The 13257-nt window shown below is 33.9% G+C and overlaps 1 protein-coding gene across 3 annotated transcripts in view; it reads left to right on the plus strand.

Moving 5' to 3' along the window:
• LOC115241060 (protein madd-4) overlaps window positions 1-12232 on the plus strand; it is a 208440-nt gene extending 196208 nt beyond the window's left edge. For 2 of the 3 annotated variants that reach the window (XM_029816589.1, XM_029816587.1), the window contains 15 exons: window positions 440-581; window positions 1246-1339; window positions 3403-3797; window positions 4561-4690; window positions 5233-5443; window positions 5909-6219; window positions 6296-6423; window positions 6514-6678; window positions 6940-7100; window positions 7304-7393; window positions 7565-8684; window positions 8767-8849; window positions 9218-9607; window positions 9679-9832; window positions 10005-12232. In XM_029816589.1, the coding sequence (XP_029672449.1) occupies window positions 440-581; window positions 1246-1339; window positions 3403-3797; window positions 4561-4690; window positions 5233-5443; window positions 5909-6219; window positions 6296-6423; window positions 6514-6678; window positions 6940-7100; window positions 7304-7393; window positions 7565-8684; window positions 8767-8849; window positions 9218-9607; window positions 9679-9832; window positions 10005-10105 (3675 nt within the window). In that variant the 3' untranslated portion in view covers window positions 10106-12232. The remainder of the gene's footprint in view (window positions 1-439; window positions 582-1245; window positions 1340-3402; window positions 3798-4560; window positions 4691-5232; window positions 5444-5908; window positions 6220-6295; window positions 6424-6513; window positions 6679-6939; window positions 7101-7303; window positions 7394-7564; window positions 8685-8766; window positions 8850-9217; window positions 9608-9678; window positions 9833-10004) is intronic. The other variant, XM_029816588.1, reaches the window with a different exon arrangement.
• The last annotated feature ends 1025 nt before the right edge of the window (window positions 12233-13257 follow it).

Below are 13257 nucleotides of genomic sequence, written 5' to 3' on the forward strand. Positions count from 1 at the left end.
TTTCCCTAGTTTCGAAGAAGAGCGATATCTGGAATTTCGTCTTCCGAATTATCTCCCGTCAAACAAACATTTGCCTCGTTTATTATTAAATTATAAGAAATAATAATTACAAATTATATAAGACTCTTTTTATGCCTCGTACATAAATTCCTCATTAAATATATTATAAAAAAAATATTGATAAAATAATATGTCGCGCGTGTTCACGACGTTCATTATCTATAATCGTAAGACAATCTTTGTACATATTAATTATCTCTATTGATTTACTTGAATGAACGTAATTGTTTTACGTTCGCAAATTGTTAACATTTCCGAAATGTGAATTTCGCTACAATTTTTATAAGCTGTCTGTATTATTTCGCGCTTCTTATCGGCCCGTATTGCGTCTCATTACAATTCCACGCGAAGTGTGCATTTTAACTTTTTATTTATGCAGTGCTCCGTGACCTGTGGCACCGGAATACGGACGAGGACGATCGAATGCAGAGACGGTGTTGGTGCCATCTCCAGGGACTGCGACCCCGCGGAACGTCCTCATACCGAACAGGAATGCAAGACGAGCGTCGCTTGTCCCATGTGTAATTGCGTTATTTCTGAGTTAAACTCGTATTGGATCGCGAACGGCAATTTAACGTGCCATAAGCGACGATATCTGAAAATTCATATGCAATATTCCATAAACTAATTACGCGGAGAATCAGAGACGGATCTATATGAAAACTAATGAAATTTCAGCTCCTCAAGTTCCGAAGTCTGTCAAAGGGATTTCATATCCAATAAATTTCTCAAGGAACAATTGTCAATATTCTTAGATTACTTATCGAATATAATTTTGACACACATTTCTTTCGAAAAGCGTTTTTATGTTCCTGATAAAAATTTCTTCAAAATTATTACGTTCAGGACTTGCAAGTCGACTTGCTTTGAAATACGATACTAATTTTCAGATTCAAAATATTGCAATAATAAAAAACAAATTTTTTTTATTAGTGCCAAGTATTTTTTTAGATTATATTAAGTTTTATGATATTGTTGTTGGTCGAATACAGCGTGTTATTTATTGGTCGAGTAATATAGCAAAGGTTCGACAATTTATAAACTGAGGATTTGACGGGCTTTATCGTGCGGAACAAACTTTAGAAATAAAGTCCCGGACGAGCCAGAAAAATATCGGGAGACGCGGTTATCGTGTGCAAAGGGAATATGCATAGAAAATGAGATGGCATACGAAATGTTATTTAGATGGAGACGGTATGACGCAGCCCCTGGTGCAACAGTATCCGCTATCACCGGTGTCGGAGAAGTTGATGGACCAGCCAGTACCTTCCGAATCAACGTAAGTAGTACTTTCCAATATATCCTATATATACTGCATACATACACACACACACACACACACACACACACACACACATATACATATACTGTATACAATTTACATCAGTGTTTTTAACTGTCGAGTATTTTACAATGTATTGATTATAAATCTTATTAAATTCCATTCCATTTTAAACAATTGTTATGCACGGGTAAATAAAAAATCTAACATAACAACAAGCCAATCTGGTAGACAGAAATAGAAAATGATGAGAAAAGCGGATCGAAAAATTACATATGTAATTATAGCCAAATTAGTGCAACATTAAAGATTTTTCCCTTATATTCATAATTAAATTTATATTATCAAATTATAAATAGATTTATTTATAACGGTTGAAATTGAAAAGTATTTCGTAAATTTATCTCGATGGGTACAGATGGATAACGTACTTTTATTTTTTTTCTACAATGAAATTCGAAAAACATAAATATATCTTGTTTGATTTAATTTAAGACCCAATTTAGATAACCTTCGCAAATCCACCAAACGATTAATTCATTAGATTTTTGGTTCGTATTAACTTTCCGTTTCACTATAATCCTCGCGGAATATGTAATATCGATCGCAATTCGAGAACAATGATAGCAGCTTTAGAACAGCCATTACCACCGTAGCGAAATTCCATAAGATGTTGGACCTAGATTCTCTTCAGTCAGCGCTTATAACTTTCTCTGTGTGGTACTATCTGACAATTTCCTCGTAGCTTTAGCACCTATAACGCGTTATTTAACCCTTCCGTTATCAAAACGATTTCATCTGTCATAAATGTATTTTGTACGAGGATGAGTGAGGACAAAATTTCAGCTGCGTTTATTTAAGCATAGTCGTATTAGCGTAATTATCTAATCCTTCCTAAATAAAACTATAATTATTTAAATTACTTAAAATTTATTGTCTTCTAAAGGATTTTTGTTTCCTTTTACCCGAAAAAGAGAGATTTCAAATAATTTCCAATAAATATAGCTTAACGGAATTTGATATATATCTTAAAAAAAAAAATGTATCTCCGGATTCAGAAAGCATTGATGTGAAATAACATTGTTAACGATATACACCGAAATCCTTTTTAAATTAGTAAAATAAATCGAAGCATTTGTGGCTAACAAATTACTTACTGACGTGAAAAATTATCCACCCACAAATCAATTAGAATGCTTTGAATGAGAATTGTATTGAATATACAATAGAAACATATACAATAGAAATAAATATACATTATATACAGAAACATAATAAACGTGTGAAACAATATTCATTTAATTTCCATTGGAAATATGGTATTTGTTGAATAAATAAAGATATTGAAAGTAATGTAATGAAGGTACGAAATTTCATTAATTAAATCTCTCTTACATACACACACACATGTACAATATTGATTTAAATCATATTAAAATAATGTCATTATAGCATAATGTGCTTGAAAAAAAGAATGAATGTACATTCAAGTACTTTATTTAATCTGAGTATTATTGTGGATATTTCTGCTAGGATTACAGTTGATATAATAAATGTCCAATGCATCTCTTTACATCATTATCTTTACACATACATACTCGCATATATTAAATCTAATAATATAATATTTGCATGTATGTGTATATGACTCCCAATGATGTAAATTATCATATCAAATTAAAAACAGAGATATAAATTATTATAAAATATTGTAATAATAAGGCACACATGTGTATATAGTGTTTGTAAGCTATACGTCAAATATCTATTAAGCACAGTCTCGATTGAATTTGAAGATTGTCTTTTATCAGTAGAAAAAAAATCAGATATTTTTCTACAGTCGCATATTTTAAATAAAAAATATTTTATATACGCTTTAAATCTTTCTCTTAAGTGCTCGTACCGAAAGTGGGTTACAAATCTTGCGCGCCCATCACATTTTTCATCCTTCCGTGACCTAAAATCCCAGTTACCGGAGTTTTCGGCCGGATGCATCTTTTTATCATGTTATATCTTATGCCAATCCGGGAGATATCAATTTAGAGATTTTTGGATTTTAGGTATATAGCCGAGGAATGGTCCCCTTGCAGCGTCACCTGCGGCGAGGGTGTCAGGCATAGGGAGGTACGTTGCAAGATATTCCTCGAGTTCAGTCAAACCATCGCCAAACTGCCCGACAACCAGTGTTCCGGTCAGAAACCCGCCGAGACGGAGAAGTGCACGATGGAGCCGTGCGGCTTATTGGAAAACAGTTTGTCCTACAGGATCGACACGATCGGTGACAGCGGATACGCCGAGTCGAGTTTGACAGATACATATAGTAGATCATCGTCGGGCAGTTCCGTCGGAAGCGGCTACGACAGCGGCATCAAAGTCGCCCCGGGTAGCGAGGTACAGACTACATACTCGTGGAAGGAAACTGGCTATACCCCCTGCAGCGCTACTTGCTTAGGAGGTAACGAACACGCGACTGACTATTGTTTGCCAAGATTGCTTCTGATATTCCAGCATGTATCGAACGGATAAGAGATCACCACCCGGGTGATCCGGATTTCAAATTCGACCCGTTATATATGGATTTTAAGTGATGGATAACTTCCATTGAAACTTGCTTTAAATACGTTGATCTTTTATTATGAAATGAGGAAAACAGAAAGTTTAGAAGATTATTGATTTATTTTTTAAAAAGTATTCATGAATTCTTATATATATCTTACGCTCGAATAAAATTCGATTCTATATAAATTCATTCAATTTTATATAAATTCATATAAAGATTCTTTCTCTAAAAAATTATATAGTTTTTAAAACTTAAAATCCTATACTTTTGCTACATTTAAATATACATTTTCATATTTTCATTAGATGAGATACATCTTAATATCTTTTAATTAGTAAAATTTAATTTTTCTTATTTTGCTATTCCATGATTTTTTATACAGTGTTTATAAACGAAACACGAGAGCATTACATAGATTGTGCAAAGCTGGCATGAATCGTTTATCGAATAGGATTAGCGAAACGAATTTAATTCGTCGACATAGCCTGGCAAAATCGATGTCATTGTGCAATTAACAGCGCTCAAGTATAATCGTATTAAGATTAGTCTGTGTCGACTAACACGATACAAAGGGTGAATGTACGGTCCGGGAAGATTATCTGTAGTTTACGGCGGATTCTGTGTGTACGTATTATGCATACATACATCTCTTTTATAGGTGTTCAGGATCTTATTATAAACTGCGTGCGTGACGATACAGGGAAAACTGTGACGCCGCTTTTATGCACCGCGGAAACGAAACCAGAGGCAAGGATACGAGTTTGTAACGATCATCCGTGTCCGCCCAGGTAAAGTAATTGCAACTAATATTGATCAACAGATATCGATCTAATGCTTAAATGTTAAAATATATTTCATTACATAATGCTCGTATAATCCCAGGTATACTCTGCTATAATATCATGGTAATTTAGACTATCAAACGTATCAACTTTCGCTCTCGTTTGTAACACAAAGGATTTTTTTTCATTAAATATTTAATTTTCTTAGCGAGAGAAACGAAGTACGGTTTTATGAATATCATTGTTCCGCGTATGTTAATATTATGAGAAACAAAAATTTAGAGAAGAAAAAAATCGTCTATTTCGACGATGCTATTTATTCTCTTTTTCTCATTCTATAATCTTTTTATTTTCTTATCCCATCTTTAAAATATGTAAAATATTCGAATAATATATGTTTACACATAACATATATATTATTATGTAAACTTGTGTAACTTGCTATACATGTGTGGTTGACAAAAAGTGTAATTATACTATGATGCACAGACAACTCTTTCAGACATATTTCCGCGTTATCTTTCCTGACAAATTATCTGCGTCCACAGGTGGAACTATAGCGAATTCTCCACATGCATGAGCCCCTGCGGTATTGGTATACAGACACGTGATGTTACCTGCATCCACGAGGTGACACACGGCACCGGCAAAGCAGTGCCCGTTCCAAATTACATGTGTCCGCAACCACCGCCCGCCGACAGACGATACTGCAATGTCTGGGATTGTCCTATCAAGTGGAACATGGGGGAATGGGGCAAGGTATATACATATATTTGTACATATTGTGTGTACGGATTTAATATAATAAAGGGGGAAAAAACTCTTTGTTATATACACATGAAGCGGAATAGCGGTGCAAATTATTCTCATCATGCGGCAAATCACAATTTTATAATAAAAGTATTTAATGTATAAGAATGTGAAGAACAACTATATTCATAGTTTTGTAAAAAGAAAAATCTCTAATCTCATACCCATACATACATCTCAAAGTAATTACGCGCGGAAATTGAAAAATTTAAACAGTATGGATGTTTCAACCATTTTTATTAATTTCTAGCATTATTTTCCATAACAAATTTTTTTATCTTACATATTAAATTATCTATTTAAAATTTCAAGATTACAGCTGTCTGATATTTTATGTTTATTTATATTGAGATAAAGTATATTTGAAAACTCTCTAAACTTTTCCGACAACTTGAATTAATGGGATAATTTTAGTGTTCAAAAACGTGCGGCGGTGGTGTGAAAAGGCGAGATGTAGTCTGCGAACAAATAATGGCGCAAGGTCGCAAACAGAGTCGCGAGGAACGTGAATGTCCAACTCAAAAGCCACCCAACGAGAAACCTTGCAATACCAGAGCCTGTCACGATTCAGATTTAAGTGTGCTGCCAATAATCACTAGTTTGAACACGACGTACAATCAAACGGATATCAATGCGAAGGTGGATTTAAAAATCGGCGGAATCGCCAAGATTTTTCATGGGACACCTTCTATCAAAATTCGCTGTCCTGTCAGAAAGTTCGACAAGTAAGTGCAAGCTTTGCGGTTTTATTAGAATAATATCTATGCGTTTAGGATAGATGCATAATAATAATGGTATCAGAGCGCAGATCGTATGGACGAAAGATAACAAAGAGATACGGAAATCAAGAAAGTACAAAATTAGCAGGAAGGGAGCTTTGAAGATAATCGATATAGTTTCTTCGGATTCAGGGATATACGCTTGTATTGGTAAACGATCTGTCTCGCCTATCATATTCTACGTTTTATCTCGATTTCGATATATGTATTACTATGAAAAATGCAATGGTAATTTTCTAGCTGGAGATTCGCACGCAGAAACGCAGTTGATAGTGAAATTTCGCTCCAAAGAGCAGATAAGTAGTGAGGAATATTTACGACTCGGCAATTCTGTTCACCTACAACGGAACGCGAATCTGGATTCTGCACCAGCGAATTCGGGTGAAAGCCCATACGATCATGCAGGTGAGAGAAATATACGAACTTTTATAAAAAAAAGTATTTTTTGCTTAAAATAAAAAAATAAAAATAAAAATAACAATAAACAATTTTGTCGAAGCTTTAGACATTTCTGCCTATCTCAAAATATTATTTTGAAAAGATCAAGAAATGAAATCATATCTATCTTTTGAAAAAATGATAAAATTACAAAATTATAAATTCTAAAAATGATGAAAATTGTTAGTAACAAATATTTAGTTTCACAATATTGATCTTTTTTTGTAGCGGTCTATGGAAACCGTTTCGACAGCGAGGATCTCAGTCATGAACGTGCATTTACTAGCAAACCAACCGCAAGAAAAACGCAAAAAAAGCAAAAAACTAGTCCCGCTCCGTCAGACGCCACAATGATGCAAAAAGAACACACTGTTACCTCTTTCAATCAGGTACACGAGAAAACAGATTCTAGTATCAAAAATTGTCTCTTACGACGCTAATTCTTTGCGTGTATCTTGATATTGCTTAACAAATCACGTACGCATGAAACTTATTAAACTAACTTTTTGGTGATGGTTCTTATATTCTTTGCTTTGCACTCGTGGATTAACTTTCCTTGGTGTCGACTATTCGATATTTGACTATCAATCAGCCGGGATATCATGAATCTGTGGAGTCACCCGCTCCGTCAAGTGCTTCTGCTCTTGTGCCACACTTGAGCTATTTGGTATCGAGCTTGAAGGTAAGATGTTAACATGTGAGCAAACTTGACGAACATGTGACGCGGGTCTGTCTATTTGTATTTGTATTTCTACCGCTACTGTATAATAAATTTTCGACATTTTACTCTCTCGACATACATTCGTTACATTCTGTCAAATTTAATGTTCGATATTAACGCGCTTTATGACAGGCCTATTGGCCGTTTCGCAGCGAAATAGTCACGAGTAATAATCACAAGGCCGTTACCACATCATTCGGAGATGAACATAAAGGATCGGCGGCGACGAAGCACAGAATGTCTAATAGGAAGACCGACTTCGTGTATCAAAATCTCGAAGATAACTTTGACAGTATGTATCGCAACACAGCCATTCCCGATGAGACCTTTGGCCCAGACGAAGAGCGGATATTCATCGACGTCGATCCCTACGACCTGAATGAATCTATATTCGGGCTACAAAACGGCGATGATGTCAAGTCGACCTCTCATGTAATGGAGAAAGTGGATACCGAGGTTAATACGAACTCTGATATTGATTATATCGAGGAATCGCTAAAAAATGTGAAACGGCAATGGCAAGAGTCGCGAAACGAGTACAAAGATCAATGGAGTACCACGCCCAAAAGTCACGTTCAGAGTAGAGTTATGACCGAGTCCGTCACGTCTCCTCGAAACAGTGGAATGAACGTGTATTATGTCGAAGAGTCGAGCACGAGAAAGGAAATATTCAAGGAGGGGAGTAGTCTTATTGACGATAGTGAGAAGTCCATCAATCACGACGCCTATGGAAACTTGAGAACTAAAGATTCATCGATCATCACTTCGACAATGATGTCTAGAAGTCTCGAGGATCAGTTAAAGATACCAGAATCAAACCATCGTAGTTTAAACCGCGCAAATAGGACAATTGAATATAGTGATGCATTTGAAGAGGAGTTGGATAAGCGAAAAATCGAACCGTATGTGGAAAATCATACGACAGCAGATTATACAATCGTACGATTTCCGGCTATTAGTAGAGATCTGGAAAATAGAGCGAAAGATGACGCGACGTTGATAGATGATTGGAAGTCGCGGATGTTGGAAGTTGTTGGGGAAGATCCCGATAAAGACGTAAAAAACTTATCTCGCAATCGAGAGGATCATGCTGATTCTGTAGAGAAGACCTCTTTAGTTAATCTAAAAGAGACCTTTATAGAAAGACAACGTTCGGCCGATGAAGATAAGCCCGCGAACGTTTTGACCTCCACTATAACGAAAGAAGACAATACAACGAAGGATCCTTTTGTGGAATCACTCGCTGTATTAGGTAAGACTCTTGATTTGATGAGTTATATTGCCTTGATGATGGTTAAGTGGTTCAATAATTAAACGAAGGACTTATAATGCAGCTACGGACAATGTTCTGGTGTTCGAATGGATCACGACCGACTGGTCGAAATGTTCTCAAACTTGCGGAGGAAGCGGATTCCAGGTAAGTTTTTCCGTGATTAACTTCCGTGATTAACAGGTAAGATCGTGATTAATTTTAATTGAAAAAATTAATAATCTTTAAGTTTATTAAAGAAAAAAATTTGTAACATGGTTAATATCGTTGTTAAGCAGCTATCTAAAAAATACTTGAAAATAAGTAATGTTTAAAAACGTTAAAATATTCTTGATACATATTACAAATATATTTGCTCATTTTATTTATTTTTTTTTTTTTTCCTTTTACATAATACTATCTTTAAATCGTATCGAAATAGATTCATATAAACAAGTAATATGTTAAAAATAACAATCTACAACAAACATTATAATAACGAAAAATTACTTATTACGAGACGTTTATTTTCACAGATGCGAGGTGCACAATGTACAGTACGATCAAAGAAATTGGACGGCGACTCCAAGCCTTTTTCGCCGGCAACAGTTATCGGTCAAAAGTTATGCGAGGACGCCGGACATCCCGTACCTCAGAAGGTGAGACCCTGCGGAAGAGGCAGGTGTCCTCAATGGCATGCCACCGAGTGGACCCCATGCGAAATGTCGAGATGCTTCAATTGGAAGACGGCGATGCAGAAACGAGATGTTAGCTGCCGCTTGGTGTACGATACGGAAGAGGACAGTCAAAAGAATTTCACATTGGTAGATCCGGGCAAGTGCGATGAAACCACGAAGCCGTTACAAAGACAGGAATGCTACAATGACGCTTGTAAAGGTGTCTGGAGAGTCGGCGAATGGACTGAGGTAAATAAGATTAAAAATGTGATGCGATAATAGCAATGTTTACGCTAATGATATTATCTAACATTGCACAGTGCACTGCGTCTTGCGAAGAAGATGGTATTAAATATAGGATTCTACAATGCGTATGGTTTGGCACAAAAAAGCCGGCGGGAAACGCCTGTAGAGATATACCACGACCTCCTGTAATGAAAACATGCAGAGGTCCGCCTTGTCCTCAATCTCCCGGTAAGTTTTCCTGAGAGATATATCAATTCTTAAGATTTTTAACCTGTATACTAATCTATTTAGTTATTTTAATTGTTGTTATGCTAATATTAATTTCTCTCAATTCTTTGATAACGTAGAATGGCTAATATTAATGATAACGATAACATTGTTTCGTTCACAATATTTGCAGAAGATTGCAAGGACCATTCGCAATTGTGCAGCAGAGTGAAAATAATGAACATGTGCAAGGTGCCGCTATACAAGAAACAGTGCTGCGCGTCGTGTCACTAAGAATCTGAGAAAAATTAATCGTAAGTGACTCATTGTGACAAAATGAGCGATAATGAAACAGTGCGCGTGAGACAGAGAATGCAAATCGTGATTAGTCGGACAATTACCTGACATATGTAAACGCACCCGGGATGCCTGTTAGTAAAATTATGTAATGCACATGAAAGGAGCGCGCGAATTACTGTGAAATAATATATTGCACGGTTATTGCGATGTCCGATTTATATAGATAAAAAATATTCAACAAAGAAGTTGACCAAAACTACTTCGCTGTAATAGTTTCCTCGTCGTATCGTCGCGAGAACTCATTCACCTCCTTGCCTCGAATGTTCCTCATGTAATAAAGAAAAACCCGCCAATCTTAACACAATTTCTAACTAATTAAATCATAATTTTCTAAGGTATATCACACATAGTTTGGAGCGATTCCTTATAATTGCACACTTATATTGCCCCTGGTTAAAAAAAAGAAAATGAAAATCTAGTATTCGTCCAAGAAAGATGAGAACGTTATATTGTTATAGTTTGATGAGAAAAAGAGAACACTAGAAACTTATTTGCTATGTGGAAAGAACGTTATTACGATATACCATTGAAAATAACACGTTATTAAATGTTATCAATGTTGTTGCTTTAAATCGGACGGAAAATGGCTTTAAGCAGAATTATATTTAAATTGTAATAAAACGCTAAGAATCTGAAAAGTTGGAAAGTCACAATTTATTTATATCGCAAGACATTAGAAACATTCCTTCTTGTGATTTATCTTTTACATATCTTTTCTACGATAAACATATTGATTTCATTGATTTCATTTATTTCTAAAGCAAAGAAAAATTATCTTTAAGACTAAAACGTTTGTCTCTTTGCATATCATTATTTTTGGGCATTAATATAAGAATCTCGTTATATGTTCCAAAGAAAATCATTTTACATTACATATTATAAATTAATAGGAATATATATTTCCGCTTTGTCTTTATAAACACATATATTCAATATCAATATATTATCTTTCTTTATGTTTGTAGATTCCGTTATAAATTATTGTGGACGTAAGATATAAAGTTATTTAAAAATATAAGTTATGAATGAATTATATTATGCGCCTATATAAATGTCCCGTCGGGCGATCTCTTAAGCCAATAGATCCTAAGAGCAATAAAAAATATATAAGTATTGTAATATAATATTTTGTTAATAATCTCTGGCGAAAATTCGTGAACATGACTGTTCCGTTGTTGGTTAAAGGACCCGACTTTAATTATGTGTCTCTAATCACTTCAATCTAGACGTTATCACGTGTAATTATGAATATTTATTTATCGCGCATTTATATTTATAGAACTCATCGATAAAATTTATAACTCGATATTTTGAATAAGAGTGAAATAAGAATTAAATGTCTATATATTAATATGATTTGATAAGATTGTGAACAGATTTTCGCTATCAACGAATTTGCCTCGACACAACTAAGCAGTTTGCCAAAACGAGCTGACGTAAATAAAATAAATTAAAATAAATTAGAGTAAAATATATAAATTAAAATCAAGAGAGATAAAAGGTATATTATGAGCTACACATATAAATTACCGAAATGCAAGCATATGTGAATACGACTTTATATATGTTAGTATATAAATGAAACTAAAATATACAGTGAATAACTTTGAGTACACTGGATGCAACAAAAGCCGAAATATTTCTCTTAATAACGCATTCCTTATATAATTGAGAGATAATACACGACTTTTAATACATCCTCTATAAACGATTACAGCTGGCAATATATGTAAACTATCATCAACTTGCCATATCGTGTATATCACTGTCATGTTTTAGTAAGCATTTAAATAATATTTATCTTATGGCATATAATCCCATTATTATTACTGATTGATATAATATATCACTAAAAAAGATAACTTATTTTCCAGTTAATTAACATAATGTCACGATAACTCTTAAAAGGACAATGAGTTCTGACATACATTTTTGTATATATCACGATGTAGGTATGTAAAATGGCTCCACACTTAGTATCGTACCTAAGCATTACTGTTCATGATATCTATGTAAATATGTAACTGCCTAAATGCGAATAAAATAAGAGAATATATCACTGCACATAATATTGCAGTTATTTTTCTTAAAGCTTATTTAGCGAGATTTCAATTTCAAATTTAAATACATATGTATACATATATCATAATTTTATGAAATAATTCATGTTATTATGATTGCTAGAATTGTATAGGATGTTAAAGAAAGAATGGAGAATTTGATAAGCTCTTTTATTATAGAAACATGCACACACTTCTTTTTAAAACTCTATTTTCAAATATCTTATTTATTATTATACATACAATAAAAAATATAGATTTATTGCTTTCATAATTGATCATTGTTTTTGGCAATATTAGCGTCTTTTGATAAATGTTCAAGCATAAGTTCAGAATATGTATAATGATATAAATTAAAGTATTATAACTGTTAAATTATAATTTTTTAGAAGAATGATTTGTACAATAATTTTCTTTTCAAAATTTTTTGGGATGAATGTATAGGGACTACTTCAAAGATCTTCTTGAAAGTATATTATTTTATGTATTTTGAAACATAAAAACTAAATCTGCTTGAAAAAATTGTTTGTTATCTCATTCGTTATATGATCGTGTTTGAATATAATAATTATATGGTACATACACAACAACATTGCTATAAATTTTAAAACAGAAAATAATATATCTTATAAAACAATAAAGTAACGAGTCTGTTGCAAAAAAGATGCTTCTATATGCTTGAAACATTTATACGTTTAACAATGCTTGGAACTATAGAGTTTAATCACCAGAATTGTTGCACGTTCTTGCCATTGATACGTTATATTTGTGCAGTATACCTGATTCCTTTCACTCTCGGTAGTTTTCTACGTGTTTACTTGCAGGCACTTATTCTAGGAAACTATGTAAGTCTCTTGATAATGTTAATATATTTGGCACACACACAGTGCAACTACGATCGCGCGGAGTTCACTTGATGGAACTATCGTACGTTTGCACCATCAATACGATATATTTGATTTACGCGTGATATGTGACGGTCACCTGATATTTTTCTCCGTATACCCAATATTTTTTTCGGCATTC

The sequence above is a fragment of the Formica exsecta genome, unplaced genomic scaffold (assembly GCF_003651465.1).
Source record: "Formica exsecta isolate Colony F162 unplaced genomic scaffold, ASM365146v1 scaffold465, whole genome shotgun sequence".
Taxonomy (NCBI): domain Eukaryota; kingdom Metazoa; phylum Arthropoda; class Insecta; order Hymenoptera; family Formicidae; genus Formica; species Formica exsecta.